Genomic DNA, 15,795 nt, shown 5'->3' on the forward strand with positions numbered 1-15,795 from the left:
CAGTGTTGACCACATAGTTTTTAAGCAGAACAGAAGGTTTGCGTTCACGGTGACCACGTCCGAGTACTTGAGGAAGGCCAGGAGAAGAAGGTTCAGCAGGTGCCGGTTCAACAGCAGTAATAGTAGTCGGAGAAGGAAGAGGAGAGGTAGGGATGGGAGGTGTAGAGGCGTCAGGAGTAGTATTTGGGGAAGGAGTGATAGGAGGAGTTGTAGTAGAGGTAGTAGTTATAGGAGGAGTAGGAACGTTAGTCGTAGTATTATGTTCTGGTAGTGATACTGTAGAAGGAGAAGTGGTAGAAGGCGGGAGAATTGTTTCAGCAGGAGGGGTTAGAGTAGGAGGGATCCTAGAAGGAGACGTGTTTCGTAAGGTATCTTGGGAAGTAGTAGGAGTAGTAGTAGTGGACTGAACAGGAGATGGTAAAGGAAGGAGATCATCATATACGGGGTTAGGTTGAGGCGGGATCAGATGGTCTTGCTGGGAAGGAAGTCCAGGGAATTGATCTTCAAGAAACACAACATCGCGACTCGTGAAGAACACGTTGTCTTCAATATCGTACACATTCCATGCCTTCTTGCCGTATGGATATCCGACGAAGAGACATTTGCGACTGCGAGCAGCGAACTTATCAGAGGAACGAGGTCTCCGTTGGGCATAACATAGGCACCCGAAGACTCGTAGAGTGTCATGTTTAGGAGGAGAACCATGAAGTAGTTCGTAGGGAGTTAGGCCATTGAGGAGTTTGGTGGGTGTGCGGTTTATAAGGTGAGCGGCTGTGAGAATGGCTTGACCCCAAAATGTTACAGGTAGTTGAGCTTGGAAGAGACAAGATCGAGCAACATTAAGAATATGACGGTTCTTTCTCTCAACCCTTCCATTTTGTTGTGGTGTATCCACAGTAGAGGTTTGATGATGGATTCCTTCTTGGCGAAAGAAACTTTTTAGAACCATGAATTCAGTACCATTATCTGTTCGGAAAGTTTTCACTTGGCGACTAAACTGACGAACACTCATGGCGCAGAAGTTTTTGAGTATAGAGGCAACTTCTGATTTCTCGAGCATAAGGTAAATCCATATAGCTCTTGAGTAATCATCAACTATGGTAAGAAAGTAAACTGAACCACAAGAAGCAGGTGTGCGATATGGTCCCCAAACATCACAATGAACAAGATCAAATGGTGCAACTGCTTTATTAGAACTTTCTTTGAAAACCTCACGAGTTTGTTTGGAGAGTAAACAAATATCACATGAATCAGAATGAGAAAAATCGCCATCTAAACTATTTAAAACCGGTAGAGAAGACAAAGTAGAAAAGGCGGGATGTCCAAGACGCCGATGCCAAAGTACTGAAGAAGATGTTTTGTCCTTTCCAGTGCGATTTGACTGTGCAATCGTGACTCCCGTAAAGTAATACACACCCTCTCGTTCTTCACCGGCTCCAATCAGGGTCCTCGTGAAACGGTCCTGCAAAAAGCATAAGGTATCAGTAAAAACGGCAATACATCCAGTCTGTTTAAGAAGTTTAGAAACAGAGATGAGAGTGCAATCAAAATCTGGAACGTATAACACGTTTAGTAGGGAGCACTGCGAGTTCAACGACAAGGTTCCAGCTTTTGTTGACTTGGATGTACGACCGTTAGGGAATTTCACCATCGAAGGGGAGGTCTCATGAACATCACGAAGTAGTGAGAGATCGCCAGTCATATGATGAGACGCCCCTGTATCAATGATAACGTCAGATATAGATGGTTTACCCGACATACGTTCCGTAGAAAGTTGAGACTGTTGATTCTGGAGGAGGCTGATCAGGGCCGAGATTTGATCCGAGGATGCAACTGAGTTTGCAGACATAGTGTTAGGTGCAGAACGAGTTGTGGGAGAGCGACCACGTCCGCGACCACTAGTAGAGCTATTGCGACCTCCACGACCGCGCTGAGATTGAGGAGAAGATCGGCTATGTTCTTTAAACCAATCGGGATACCCATGAAGTAAGAAGCATTCAGAAGCCTCGTGACCGGTACGATTGCAGTGCGTGCAGGATCTGTTGGGATCACGACTTCGGTTCATTGCAGGTGGAGAGTCAGCTTTAGTAGTAAAACCGATGGCATCTTGCTTGTGTTCTGTAGCGCGCATAGAAAGGAGGTGTTGTTCCGCCCTAATCACGCGAGAGTAGGCAACATTAACGTCTGGTAATGGCTCTTCATCAATGATCTGAGAACGAATGGAGCTGAAGCGAGATTCATCAAGGCCGAAGAGGAACTTGTGGACCTTTGCATCTTCTCGTTCTTTCTCAATGTGAGATGAAGCATCGCAGGTACAAACATGAGAAGATTTAAAGCTTTGAATCTCTTCCCACAATTTGGACAAGCGTCCGTAGTAGCTAAGAACAGAATCACCGTTTTGCTTGCAGTTGGTGATTTCGTTCTCGAGAAGATGTTTACGTACGCTGTTCTTGACTGAGAAACGGCTCTTGAGAGATTCCCAAAGTTGCAGAGCATCAGGTACGTAGCTTACAGTAGAACGAACAGTAGGGTCAATAGAGGTGCGGATCCATCCAACTATCATGGAGTTGGAGGCGATCCAACGAGCAAGATCAGGGTTCGAGGACGGTTTAGGTATGGAGCCATCGATGAACCCTATTTTCCTCTTGGCTTGGAGAGAGTTCCTGTTGTGGGCACAGGGTCAGGCTGTCCGGAAATATGGAACTGAGGTTTAGTCCAATAGTTCGGATTGGTACCTGAAACAAAGAGTGAACCTTTTTATGAGTTTTATAAGTTTATGATGCAAACAGAAGCAAACATGAATATGAATCAGAATGATAATAAGAATAAAAGCAAATAGAAAAGGGATAGATTGTTGGAGATGGGATCTTTGTTGCTGGACTGAAGTCACTCTCAACAAGATCAATGGATGGAAGATGGATAGATATGGGATTTGCTTGCTGGACTGAAGTCTCTCTCAAGCAAGATCAGTGGGTGGAATGGAATGATGGACGCCACAAAGCTCTGTGAAAGGGGGCTTTGATAAGTCAGGTTGCTCAAGAGCTGCTTCTCACAACACTCAAAAGACTTAGATAATAGTTTTAAGAAAACTAGAAAAACTGCATTTTCATTCATAAAATTCAAGGGTGATTATTACAAAGACAACTACTGAGCTTATATAGGCTCGACCTTGGGACTCTCTAACAGTCTAAAAATGACTAAAGGAAAGAAATAAACTTGAAATAAAAATCTTGGAAGCAAAGGCTTTGATGGCTCCATGAAACTAGCCTTTAGCTTGATTTGTGGCCTTTGCAAAGAGATGATCTTGTATCTTGGTATCTTCTTGAACCTGGATGGTTTAAGGGGATAAGTGAGCATTCTTGGGACCTTCTTTACTGTCTGGAATTAGCTGAAGTCGTGCCTGATCTGAAGAGAAAGAGATGTTGGAGCTTTATTGCAAGAATCTCCAAATAAGGCAGTTTTGGTGTAAGTGTGGATCCTCCTGATCCAATGGGGGCTGGTGCAAGGTATGAACTCATGGAACTCTTCTTGAACTCCTATAATGTATCCTGGACGTCCTGGTTCAGTCCTGATGTCTTCTGGTCGGATTGGAATTGGTTGGAAATGATCAAACCGATAGATTGTCCAATCTTTCCATAAATAGCTCCGGTTTGATTTAAGTGACTCTTCATTGAACCAACTGATCCCCTGGGCTCTGGTGTAGCTAAGGACTACTTCAATACCTCCTGATTGGTTGGAATGATCTCCTGGACGCCAATGTCTGGTTTGAAGCTGATTGAACCGGCTAGCTTCCAATTGAGGCAGGTGTAGAACTGGTTTGACCGGTTTTGGCATATTGGGCATAACTCCTAATTTCCGTGGCCATTTCTCCTGATATTGGGCTTCCTGGAAAGATGAGAGACTCCTCTTGAATCCTATGATTGGCTTTGGTTCAGGCCGCTTCTTCATTGGGCTTGAATCTCCTTCAAAAGTCGGGTACTCGCAGATGGATGGACTGGGGAACCTCCGGTTTGTAAAATTCATAACTCCTTGGTCCAGTAAGCTTTTCTGGATATTCCAATTGGGCTGGACTCCGTCTTGAGTGTAGAATCCATTAAAATTTGTTTCACTCCAAAACTCCTTTTGGTTGTCGAGATATATGCCGTGGACTGGACCTATGTCGCTGGTACCTCCAAAGTGGCCGGTTTGGACTGCTTGGTTTGACCTCTGGTTCAACCACTGGTTTGATGACCACATCATCCCCTCCCCCTTGTGAAGGTTTTGACCTCAAAACTGGATAACCTGATACACCACAATAGAGCAAGTCAGGTTTCATTCTCTTTTGGGAGTTTAGAACCTTACCTTGATACAGTTTTGGTTTGGTAATGGGTTGTGCATCTGGTGGCTGTTCTTTAAAAAGATGGGAAATGATCACGCCTCTGGCCTGGATAGTGTCATTTCTTCTCTTCTGGAGTTGATGGTACTTCACACTAGTGGTAACCTCATGGTTGATCATCTTTGGGACTGATTCTCCAAGTAATAAAAGATTATCCGGTGGGATTTCTTTTAAGTTTTCTTCTTTGCAACCTGAAAAATTCTCAACATTCTGGACAAAGACAAAGTGAATTATATCTGATACTGGAGTTTCATAAACAGAATGTGATATGGTCGAATTTACTAGGGGTGGGCGTTCGGGTACCCGTTCGGGTTCGGATCGGGTATTTCGGATTTTCGGGTATTTCGGTATAGGAGTATAATACCCGTTCGGGTATTTCTGAACTTCGGATCGGGTTCGGGTATTTTTAGTTCGGGTTCGGTTATTTCAGATCGGGTTCGGATATTTAGATTTTAAAAGAAATAAAAATAAAATTTTATTTTTTTAAGTTTTTTATATTTAAAAATATAGATTTTACTTAACTGATATTTTTTTCTTTTTATAGATTGAATGATTAATAGATTTGGAGATAACATTTCCAAAATAAAAATATTAATTTGGCTATTGTTTTTAAACTTTGGATGTAACTTTGGTTAATACATGAAATAAAAAGTTTAACATGCATTTTAAATAAATATCAAATTATTTTCTCCATAATTATATATATATAGTATATGATTTTAAAGTATGTCTAACATCAATATAAATATTTTAAATAAAATGAGAGATGTAAACTAGAAATATAAGGGTAAGTATACACATGTTCGGTTATTTTCGGATATCCATTCGGGTTCGGGTATTACCCGTTCGGGTTCGGATATCCAATCTCTCCTAACTTAATACCCGTTCGGGTATTTTACTACTTCGGTTCGGATTTCGGTTCGGGTTTTTCGGGTCGGGTTCGGGTGCCACTTCGGATATCGGATAAAGTGCCCACCCCTAGAATTTACCATAGGTGCATCAGCATGATGAAGAATTAAATTCTTCTTTGGACAGCTTTGGATTGATGGTTGCCTTTCTTGCATCCTTTTATCTTGTTTGGTGTGATCTCCTTCTCGTCTTGTATCTGAAAAACAATTTCTTGGCAAAGACAAATGCATTATATCTGTGGTTGAAGGTTTAAAAACGGAATATTTAAAGTTCATACTTACTTTGATTGCATCAAAAAGTTGAAGTATGATTTTCTCTTTGTTGCCAGCTTCTCCTTCATTCTGTTTTGCACATGTAATGCTGATGGTGTGCCTTACTAGGGACGTGGGATCTCTTCCTCTAGGCTCTCTTTCTTTTGTTATTCCTGGATCAAAATTCCTTGGCAAAAACAAGTGCATTATACCAGAATTTTGAACCAATAAATCAGATTGAATAAAACTATCACTTTTTATAGATAAATCTGTTTTCTTTTCTAGTGATGTTTGTATCAATGCTTGCTTAGTGGGGCAAGTCACAGCAAAGTGTCCTATTTTATGACATCTATAACATGTCTGATCTTTTAAATTTTTAAAGTTAGAAGACTTACCTTGGGTTGATGCCTCTTCTTTCTTTTGGTTTGGAATCTCCATTTTTCTTGGAAATAAATCATGGACAACTCTTGATTCCAACAAGGGTGTGGGGGTCATGTCTTTCTGGACCTCAAGACCTGTCTTAATATCCTTGGACAAAGACAAGTGACTCATACCAGTGGGAGATGATATATAAACCAATTTATCAAGTATAGGACTTACCATAGCCTTTGCTTGAATTACTGGTTTGTTAAGCTCTTCTTTGGGTCTGATCAAAGTGTTTTGGCTGACACTTCTACTCTCCATGGCCTTTGGGATGTCACTTTTCTGGTCTAGGCATTGGACAATGGCGTGCCCCTGGTTTGGTTGCAAGTTGGCTTGTTGAGACCAGCCTTTCTTACTCTCTTGTGCAACAACTTTTCTAGCTTCTTTGGAACCATGAGTTGGATACCTCCTTGGATAAAGTTCCTTAATTTCAGAACTTGTAAACTCTGGTGCAAACTCATGTCTCATGGCTTCCTTAAGAGCTCTCCACGTTTTGATAGTTGGCTCCTTGTAAAACCTCCTATCATCTTCTTCTTGTACCCACCATTTAAAGGCTTCTTCTCTAAGTAGATCAGTGGCATAAGCTAGCCTCTCTTCCTTCATAATGTTGTTGTAATGAAACCATTCATCAAGGTTTCTCTCCCATCTAAGATAACCTCTTTTTTCTGAAAATTTAAAGAGTTCAATTTTATCAGAAAGAGAGTTATATTCAAACCGAGAATTAACAACATGATGGTTGTGGGTTTTAGAAATAGGATTTTTATTGATCCTTGAAGGATCTGGTGGCTTAGGCTCGACATAGACAGCCTCTGGTGCATCTCCAAATCTTCTTTCTCCTGGCTGTGGACGTTGGCCTTGTGGCTTTCTTCTTTTCCTCAACTGAGCAATCTGTTCAACCTCTTGCAGAGCTGTCAAATGTTGGCTCTTCTTGGCCATCTGACTTTGTCCGTGTGTTCCTCCTACCATGGCTTCCTGAAAACACTCTCAAAGATCAAGTGAAGAATAGGGAAGTTCTGGTTTAGCAAAATAACAATGCAGCAATGCAAACTAATTTAAACAAAACCGATAAATACGCAAATATGAACCGAAATGAAGTCAACTATGCAAAAATTATTTTTCTTTTGGTTTTCTGGATGCAATCTCGAAATAAAACAAATATGGAATGCTAATAACACAATTAAAGAAAAAATATGGAAATAGAAACTAACAATGATTTTTTTTTTGAATTTTCTTTGATATGCAAACAATTAAAATGTAGATTTTTTTGACTTTTTAAAAATGGAAACAAATTAAAGGGAAACTAAATTTCGAAACTAATTGCAATGCAAACTGAATCAAACACAACTTTTTATTTTCTTTTCGTGGTTTATAAGGATGAACAGCAAGAACACAAAAATAAAATGCAGAAACAAAATTTGAAACAAAAAGACAGTTTTTATGGAGTTTTCGATTTTATAAAATGGAAAAGAAAATGCAAGCAAATATGGGATATGATGCAAGGATAGAATGGACCTGATTCAGGAGCTTTGAGCTCTGATACCAAAATGTTGTGGGCACAGGGTCAGGCCTTCCGGAAATATGGAACTGAGGTTTAGTCCAATAGTTCGGATTGGTACCTGAAACAAAGAGTGAACCTTTTTATGAGTTTTATAAGTTTATGAGAGATGAGATCTTTGTTGCTGGACTGAAGTCACTCTCAACAAGATCAATGGATGGAAGATGGATAGATATGGGATTTGCTTGCTGGACTGAAGTCTCTCTCAAGGCAAATCAGTAGATGGAAATGATGGGGGGATTGAGGACGCCACAAAGCTCTGTGTAAGGATGCTTTGATAAGTCAGGTTGCTCAAGAGCTGTTGGAGTTTGAATGCAAGAATCTCCAAATAAGGCAGCTTGGTGTTAATGGGGATCCTCCTGATCCTATGATGGCTGGTGCATGATATGAACTTGTAGAAATCCTCTTGAATGAATATAATGTCTTCTGGAAGTCTGGGACTGATCTTATTGTCTTCTGGTCGGAGTTGGTTTGGTTGGAAATGATCAAACCGATAGATTGTCCAATCTTTCCATAAATAGCTCCGGTTTGATTTAAGTGACTCTTCATTGAACCAACTGATCCCCTGGGCTCTGGTGTAGCTAAGGACTACTTCAATACCTCCTGATTGGTTGGAATGATCTCCTGGACGCCAATGTCTGGTTTGAAGCTGATTGAACCGGCTAGCTTCCAATTGAGGCAGGTGTAGAACTGGTTTGACCGGTTTTGGTATATTGGGCATAACTCCTAATTTCCGTGGCCATTTCTCCTGATATTGGGCTTCCTGGAAAGATGAGAGACTCCTCTTGAATCCTATGATTGGCTTTGGTTCAGGCCGCTTCTTCATTGGGCTTGAATCTCCTTCAAAAGTCGGGTACTCGCAGATGGATGGACTGGGGAACCTCCGGTTTGTAAAATTCATAACTCCTTGGTCCAGTAAGATTTTCTGGATATTCCAATTGGGCTGGACTCCGTCTTGAGTGTAGAATCCATTAAAATTTGTTTCACTCCAAAACTCCTTTTGGTTGTCGAGATATATGCCGTGGACTGGACCTATGTCGCTGGTACCTCCAAAGTGGCCGGTTTGGACTGCTTGGTTGACCTCTGGTTCAACCACTGGTTTGATGACCACATCAGTTCCAAAACTCTGTAGCCCATTCAGCATAATTGTCTTCTTTAAGGATCACAGGTGTGATCAAGGATCCAGGGTTATCAGAGGGATGGAGGTAGTATATAGAATCCGAAGTAAGTGCTTCGGTGGTAGGAGTTGAAGAAGTAACCGATTCGGTGCTGGTAGAGGTAGAAGATGAAGTAGTAGTAGCCATGATAAGTATAGATCAATGGCGTAAAAAAATTTTAGAGTGCGGAAGCGTTAGAGAATAGGTCAGAGATCGTATTGCTCTGATACCATATAATAATGTGAAAAGTGTTGTTATTATTAATGTACCAAGATCAGTATATATACAGGTATCGAGAGTCTATAGATTCCTATATTACAGGGATATGAGTATATCTAATACAAGTTATGTCATTATCTCTTATATCTCATCATTATCTCTATAACTTCCATAATTTAATCATGTACTATTAATTTTTATTTTCGAAGCAATGAAACATGAAAAGTAGAGCTAAGGTCAAATGGTCCTCTATCCATTGACCATTTGGAATATACACTCAATTAATATACAACACATCACAAAAAAAAAGGAATTACCTCCAAAAGATTTAACATCCGCAGATCACCAATGGATCTAATGAAGACATATGGTTGCAAAATGAAGAATTCCAATCAAAGTTATTAATGGTTTACAAGAGGTCTGATTTACCTTATTTGGAAGACTAGAAGTATATACTATGCAAAAATTAGTACAAACTATGAGACTTTAATTCTACTATATGTAACATATTAAGAAATGACAAAACCAAAAATTTATAGATATGGATACAACATATATTGATAAAATATATAAAACAAAAATAAAATTATATCATAAATCTTTTAAAAAATAATACTTCAACATCATTTGTTATATATAATGCTTCTAAAATTAGTAGAAAGTCACATATTAAGAAGCTAGTTCGAAGGAAGTTATTCTGTATGTTGATTTAAATTCGGTTTACATCCAAGACATAGAACTCTTTTTTTTTTTTGAACACAGACATAGAACTCTTAACCCACCAATAATAAAGCCATATTACATACACAAAAAGAGACGAAGATCTAACGAGAAGACGAACAAAAAGCATATTAAATACAGACAGAGAGAGACAGAAACTGAGGATTTGGGTTTCCGTAGGTGGCTATTCTTTGCCCACTTAAACTATATGGGCCAACCTTCATTAGCCCACCAAACAACTTAGTTACTCTATAAAAACACACTTACTATTCTGGAGCTTATGTTCACAAATCTAAAAAAGGAAAGAACTACCAACCAATAAAATGACGATGGAACTTGTGTTCATACCGTCGCCGGGAATCGGTCATCTCAGGTCAGTCGTCGAGTTAGCTAAGCAACTAGTCAACGGTGATGATCGTCTCTCCATCACCGTTATCATCATTCCAAGATCTTCCGCCGGCGACGCGGACGATTCAGCCCAAATCTCCTCCCTCTTCACCCCGTCTCAAGACCGTCTCCGCCACGAAACCATCTCAGTCGCAGAACAAAAAACGACCGATCGTCTCCCGACCGAGATCTACATCGCCAATCAAAAGCCACAAGTGTGAGAAGCAGTCGCGAGAATCCTCGATCCAACGCGAGTTGACTCGCCGCCGCCGCCGCGACTCGCAGGGTTCGTCGTCGACATGTTCTGTATATCGAATGATGGATCTAGCCGATGAATTTAAAGTTCCGACTTACATGGCGTACACATCCAACGCCACGTTCCTCGGGATCATGCTTCACGTCCAGATGATGCACGACGAGAAAAAGTACGACACGAGCAAGTTGGATGACTCAGTCGGAGTTTCCGTGTTTGATTCGTCCTTATCCTGTCGAGTGTCTTCCGTACATATTCTTTTCGAAAGAGTGGTTACCGTTCTTTTTAGCTCAGGCGAGAAAGTTCCGAAAGATGAAAGGTATTTTGGTAAATACAGTGGCTGAGCTTGAGCCTCACGCTTTGAATGTTTTATCACGTGATAGTGATGTTGGTGATCTCCCTCGAGCTTATCCCGTAGGACCAGTGTTGCATCTCCAAATACAATCTGAAGGCGGGAAGGAGTCGGAGATTTCGCGGTGGCTCGACGAGAGCAACCGGCGAGATCGGTTGTGTTTCTCTGTTTCGGTAGCTTTGGAGGTTTCAATGAGGAACAAACTAGAGAGATTGCTGTAGCGCTTGATCGAAGCGGTCACCGGTTTCTCTGGTCGCTCCGTCGCGGCGCGTCGAATGTGTTGAAGGAAGGTCTCGGAGATTACGCGAATCTGGAGGAGATTCTCCCGGAGGGATTCTTGGATCGGACGTCGGGTAGAGGGAAGGTGATCGGATGGGCTCCGCAAACGGCGGTGCTAGCGAAGCCGGCGATTGGTGGATTCGTGACTCACTGTGGATGGAACTCGATGCTCGAGAGCTTGTGGTTTGGTGTTCCGATGGTGACGTGGCCGCTCTACGCGGAGCAGAAGGTGAACGCGTTCGAGATGGTGGAGGAGCTGGGATTGGCGGTGGAGATACGGAGGTTTATCAAGGGGGATTTGTTTGAAGGAACGATGGAGACGGTTACGGCGGAGGATCTGGAGAGAGCGGTAAGGCGTGTGATGGAGGAAGGTAGTGACGTCAGGAACAGAGTGGAGGAGATGGCTGAGAAGTGCCATGTGGCATTGATGGACGGAGGATCTTTGAAGGTGGCTTTAAGAAAGTTTATCCAAGACGTGATCGAGAATGTTGTGGTCTAACTCTAAGGCTCATTGGAGGGAAAGTTCAAAGGAATCTGAGTTTTGCACAATCACTATGATATACGTTGACTTATTTTTCGTATGTGTGCTGTATGTTACATTTCTGGAGTTCGGTCCATATATGGTTTACATGTGTATCAAATGTATTCTGAAGTTATAATGACAAATGAGCTTTGGATTTAATATTTTACCAAAATTTCATATATAATCTTTTAAAACAAAATCATTTATAATAAAAAGTAGAGTTCTTTATGTTCCAAAAAATATGAATCAAATTTCTAAATTTTTTGTGGTCTGTAGTCTCCAATTTTGCTTTTCCAAAAGGTTGATCAAATCAAACCAAATTAATTTCACTCCCTTTTTTTATTTTTCAACAACTCCACTGTATTCATAGAGTGGTTGAATAACAAAGTCAAACGTATTTGTTCTTACATGTTTGTTATTTACATTATTTTCCAAAAAAAACGAAACAGCCACCACAATAAAAAGGTCCGAGATTAAAGATACACTGGGTGTAAATAACCAAAACGAACTGGCAATCACATCGTATTATAGCGTCTTGGCCTCCCTAATCTCAGTCTCTTAAAGCTTCGCACCAATTAGAACTCTTGTGGCGACACATCAATGAGCTTCAACCCTTTACACAATCATGGCAACGATGAAAACAAGTTGATATTAGTAAATCAAAGAAAAGAAAATTTTTAAATAATATACGAGGCATTTCCAGGATCAAAAAGCAGTGAAAATAACAAGATGATCAGGATATACCACGAATTGATATTGCGTCACAAGCCATTATACCTAAAGGAATTGTCTTATCCCTCAGAATTGGTAATGGACGCCCAAAAAGACACTAAAAAGAAAAAACAATTTCAATATGCTCAGTGGAAGGAGAAGTCGTTTATTTAGGAAAGCTCACGGCAAAAACAAACCCTTCACAGAATCTGTAATTGTCCACTGCTCTTCTTACACTCTTCGTGCTTTCATCTCATCATAGCATCAAAAATATAACGCAACCAAAAAAAACTTGGTAAACATAAAAGAGCCTCAGTGTGTGTAACAAATTCAGATCATTGAAATAAACCTCACTGAAATCCGCTAAGATAATTGTTTTTATCATCATAAGCTCATCAAATATCCCATAGCCAACATCAATAAAAAAAACTAAATTAATCAAAATAACTAATAAAGGGTGTGAAAGGGAATACTCAGACAGCCAAGGGTTACTCTTCAACTTCTGGGTGAAGTGCCCAGATCTGAAACTCTAGTCCACAACATTATTGTAGCATCACCATATACCCTTCCACACAAGACACAAAACGAACTCTTTCAACAAAACTCTAAACAGAACAATAATAAAGAGACAAGACAGATGACAAAGATACTATGGTTGGGAGAAGAAGAAAACCATAATAAATATACAGAACACTGGGAGATTAGGGTTTCCCTCGGCGGCTGTACTTTATTATGGGCTTTACTTGGCCCAATTAAACTATATGGGCCGATATTACGTGACCCAACAAACAACTAAGTCCCTAGACTATATTTGAGAAGTGATTTTGCCACATGTCCTCTCTACAATCAGTTTCACACAAAAAACTATGACATGTCTACTAAAATTGATGACATGGCTTCCAAAAAATATGACATGGATTATTTCATTTAATGTTGATTTATATTTTTGGTAAACTTTTTAGAATATGGTAATAACTCATACCTTACATTTAATATTGATATTTATTTTTGGTAAACTTCTTTAAATATGATAATATCACATACATCATCTATAAAATAAATATATTCATATATAACATTAAAATTTCGAAATTATATTTTATTTTATTTTCTATAATTATATAATTTATATTACTAAATCTTTAAAAAATTGCTACAATTTTGTTTAAAAATTTTGATTTCTAATCGTAAAATCATTAGATTCTTATAAATCTACAGATTCTATAAATATTGTTAGTTCAAATTTTTAATAACTATACAATATATTTTTAAATAAAAAATATTTTATCTTAATTTAATATTTAAATAAATAAAATCTATATTTAAATATCGGTAAAAATAATAAAATCTATAATATTTAATAAACCTTCTACAATCAGTTTCACAAAAAAAATATGACATGGCTACTAAAATTTATGACATGGTTTCCGAAAAATATGACATGGATTATTTCATTTAATGTTGATTTATATTTTTGATAAACTTTTTAGAATATGGTAATAACTCATACCTTACATTTAATATTGATATTTATTTCTGGTAAACTTCTTTAAATATGGTAATATCACAAACATCATCTATAAAATAAATATATTCATATATAACATTAAAATTTCGAAATTATATTATATTTTATTTTCTATAATTACACAATTTGTATTACTAAATCTTTAAAAATTGCTACAATTTTAAAAAGAATTGATTTCTAATCGTAAAATCATTATATTCTTATATATCTACAGATTCTATAAATATTGTTAGTTCAATTTTTGATAATTATACAATATATTTTTAAACAAAAAAAATCATTTTATCTTAATTTAATATTTAAATAAATAAAATCCATATTTAAATATCGGTAAAAATAATAAAATCTATAATATTTAATAAACCTTATTTTAAATATAAATTAAATTTTGAAAACAATTTTACTGCACATGGTGCAGGAAAACACCTAGTTACTTTATAAAAAGTACACACTATTTCTGGCACATCAACCAAGAAGAAATAAAAGGATACAAAACCTTTAAAAGCAAAGCAAAGACTATCAACCAATAAAATCACGATAATGACGATGGAGCTTGTGTTTATACCGTCGCCGGGAATCGGTCATCTCAGATCAACCGTCGAGTTAGCCAAGCAGCTAGTCAACGGAGACGAACGTCTTTCCATCACCGTCATCATCATCCCGCGATCTTCCGCCGGCGACGCGGATGACTCCGCCCAAATCTCCTCCCTCTTCACCCCGTCTCAAGATCGTCTCCGTCACGAAACCATCTCCGTCGCCGTTAATCCGACCGGGGAACGTCCCCCGACTCAAGTCTACATCGCCAATCAAAAGCCGCAAGTGAGGGATGCAGTCGCGAGACTCCTCGACTCGCAGCCGTCGTCTCCGCCGCGGCGGCTTGCCGGGTTCGTCATCGACATGTTCTGTATCTCGATGATGGATGTGGCCGACGAGTTCGGAGTCCCGACTTACATGGTGTACACATCTAACGCCTCGTTCCTCGGGTTCACGCTTCGTCTCCAGGAGATGTACGACGAGAAGAAGTGCGACACGAGCGAGCTGAGCGAGTCCGTGAAAGAGTTGGAGATTCCGTGTTTCACTCGTCCTTATCCCGTCGAGTGTCTTCCGTACATTTTCGTCTCGAATGAGTGGCTACCGTTGTTTCTAGCCCAAGCAAGAAACTTCCGAAAGATGAAGGGTATTTTGGTAAATACCGTTGCTGAGCTGGAGCCTCACGCTTTGAATGTTTTATCACGTGATGGTGACCTCCCTCGAGCTTATCCTATTGGACCAGTGTTGCACCTTGAAAACGGTGAAAAGGAGCCGGAGATTTTGCGGTGGCTCGACGATCAACCGGCGAGATCCGTGGTGTTCCTCTGTTTCGGTAGCTTGGGAGGTTTCAGCGATGAACAAACTAGAGAGATCGCTGTAGCGCTTGATCGAAGCGGTCACCGGTTTCTCTGGTCGCTCCGTCGCGCATCGCCGAATATATTGACGGAAGGTCCCGGAGACTACGCGAATCTGGAGGAGGTTCTCCCGGAGGGGTTCTTGGATCGGACGTCGGATAGAGGGAAGGTGATCGGGTGGGCTCCGCAAACGGCGGTGCTAGCGAAGCCGGCGATTGGTGGATTCGTCACTCACTGTGGATGGAACTCGATGCTCGAGAGCTTGTGGTTCGGCGTTCCGATGGTGACGTGGCCGCTCTACGCGGAGCAGAAGGTGAATGCGTTCGGGATGGTGGAGGAGCTGGGACTGGCGGTGGAGATAAGGAGGTTCATTAAGGGGGATTTGTTGGAAAAGGGGGAGATGGAGACGGTTACGGCTGAGGATCTGGAGGGAGCGATAAGGCGTGTGATGGAGGAAGGTAGTGACGTCAGGAACAGAGTGGAGGAGATGGCTGAGAAGTGCCACGTGGCGTTAATGGAGGGAGGATCTTCGAAGGTGGCTTTAAAAAAGTTCATTCAAGACGTGATCGAGAATGTTGTGATCTAGGCTCAATTTCATTGGAGGGGAAGTTAAAACGAGATGGAGTTTTGCATGTTCACTATGACGTGCATGCATTGACTTATTTGCCTATGTGTTGTTCTGTATCGTATATCTCGTGAATAAAGAAGACCCGTGAATGATTTACATGTCTGTCAAATGTAGTATGAAACTAAGACCATCTTTATCAA

General features: G+C 40.1%; 1 protein-coding gene, 1 long non-coding RNA gene, 4 other non-coding genes and 1 pseudogene across 8 annotated transcripts; 2 read left to right on the forward strand and 5 right to left on the reverse strand.

Annotated features, from left to right (window-relative positions):
• Nucleotides 1–9,909: 9,909 nt before the first annotated feature.
• Nucleotides 9,910–11,580, forward strand: LOC108842018 (UDP-glycosyltransferase 71B5-like; annotated as a pseudogene).
• Nucleotides 11,581–11,713: 133 nt separating this feature from the next.
• Nucleotides 11,714–13,411, reverse strand: LOC130507982 (uncharacterized). 3 transcript variants are annotated; one of them, XR_008942639.1, is made up of 3 exons: nucleotides 12,312–13,161; nucleotides 12,148–12,232; nucleotides 11,714–12,016 (listed from the first exon to the last, which is right to left on the reverse strand). It is a non-coding gene; the product is annotated as an uncharacterized LOC130507982 (long non-coding RNA). The 3 variants fall into 3 exon arrangements; XR_008942641.1 differs by having other exon boundaries at nucleotides 12,181–13,411; XR_008942640.1 differs by having other exon boundaries at nucleotides 12,148–13,411.
• Nucleotides 12,086–12,212, reverse strand: LOC130508894 (small nucleolar RNA snoR80). The gene has a single exon (XR_008943078.1). It is a non-coding gene; the product is annotated as a small nucleolar RNA snoR80 (small nucleolar RNA).
• Nucleotides 12,256–12,380, reverse strand: LOC130508876 (small nucleolar RNA Z152/R70/R12). Its single transcript, XR_008943061.1, has one exon. It is a non-coding gene; the product is annotated as a small nucleolar RNA Z152/R70/R12 (small nucleolar RNA).
• LOC130508875 (small nucleolar RNA R11/Z151) lies at nucleotides 12,422–12,508 on the reverse strand. The gene has a single exon (XR_008943060.1). It is a non-coding gene; the product is annotated as a small nucleolar RNA R11/Z151 (small nucleolar RNA).
• LOC108843652 (small nucleolar RNA Z157/R69/R10) lies at nucleotides 12,580–12,680 on the reverse strand. Its single transcript, XR_008943056.1, has one exon. It is a non-coding gene; the product is annotated as a small nucleolar RNA Z157/R69/R10 (small nucleolar RNA).
• A 656-nt stretch (nucleotides 13,412–14,067) lies between the features above and the next one.
• On the forward strand, nucleotides 14,068–15,749 carry LOC108843653 (UDP-glycosyltransferase 71B5). The gene has a single exon (XM_018616894.2). It carries the CDS (start codon nucleotides 14,183–14,185, stop codon nucleotides 15,611–15,613), a length of 1,431 nt encoding a protein of 476 aa, XP_018472396.2. The 5' UTR covers nucleotides 14,068–14,182; the 3' UTR covers nucleotides 15,614–15,749.
• Nucleotides 15,750–15,795: the final 46 nt, after the last annotated feature.

Source organism: Raphanus sativus, chromosome 2 (assembly GCF_000801105.2).
Source record: "Raphanus sativus cultivar WK10039 chromosome 2, ASM80110v3, whole genome shotgun sequence".
NCBI lineage: Eukaryota > Viridiplantae > Streptophyta > Magnoliopsida > Brassicales > Brassicaceae > Raphanus > Raphanus sativus.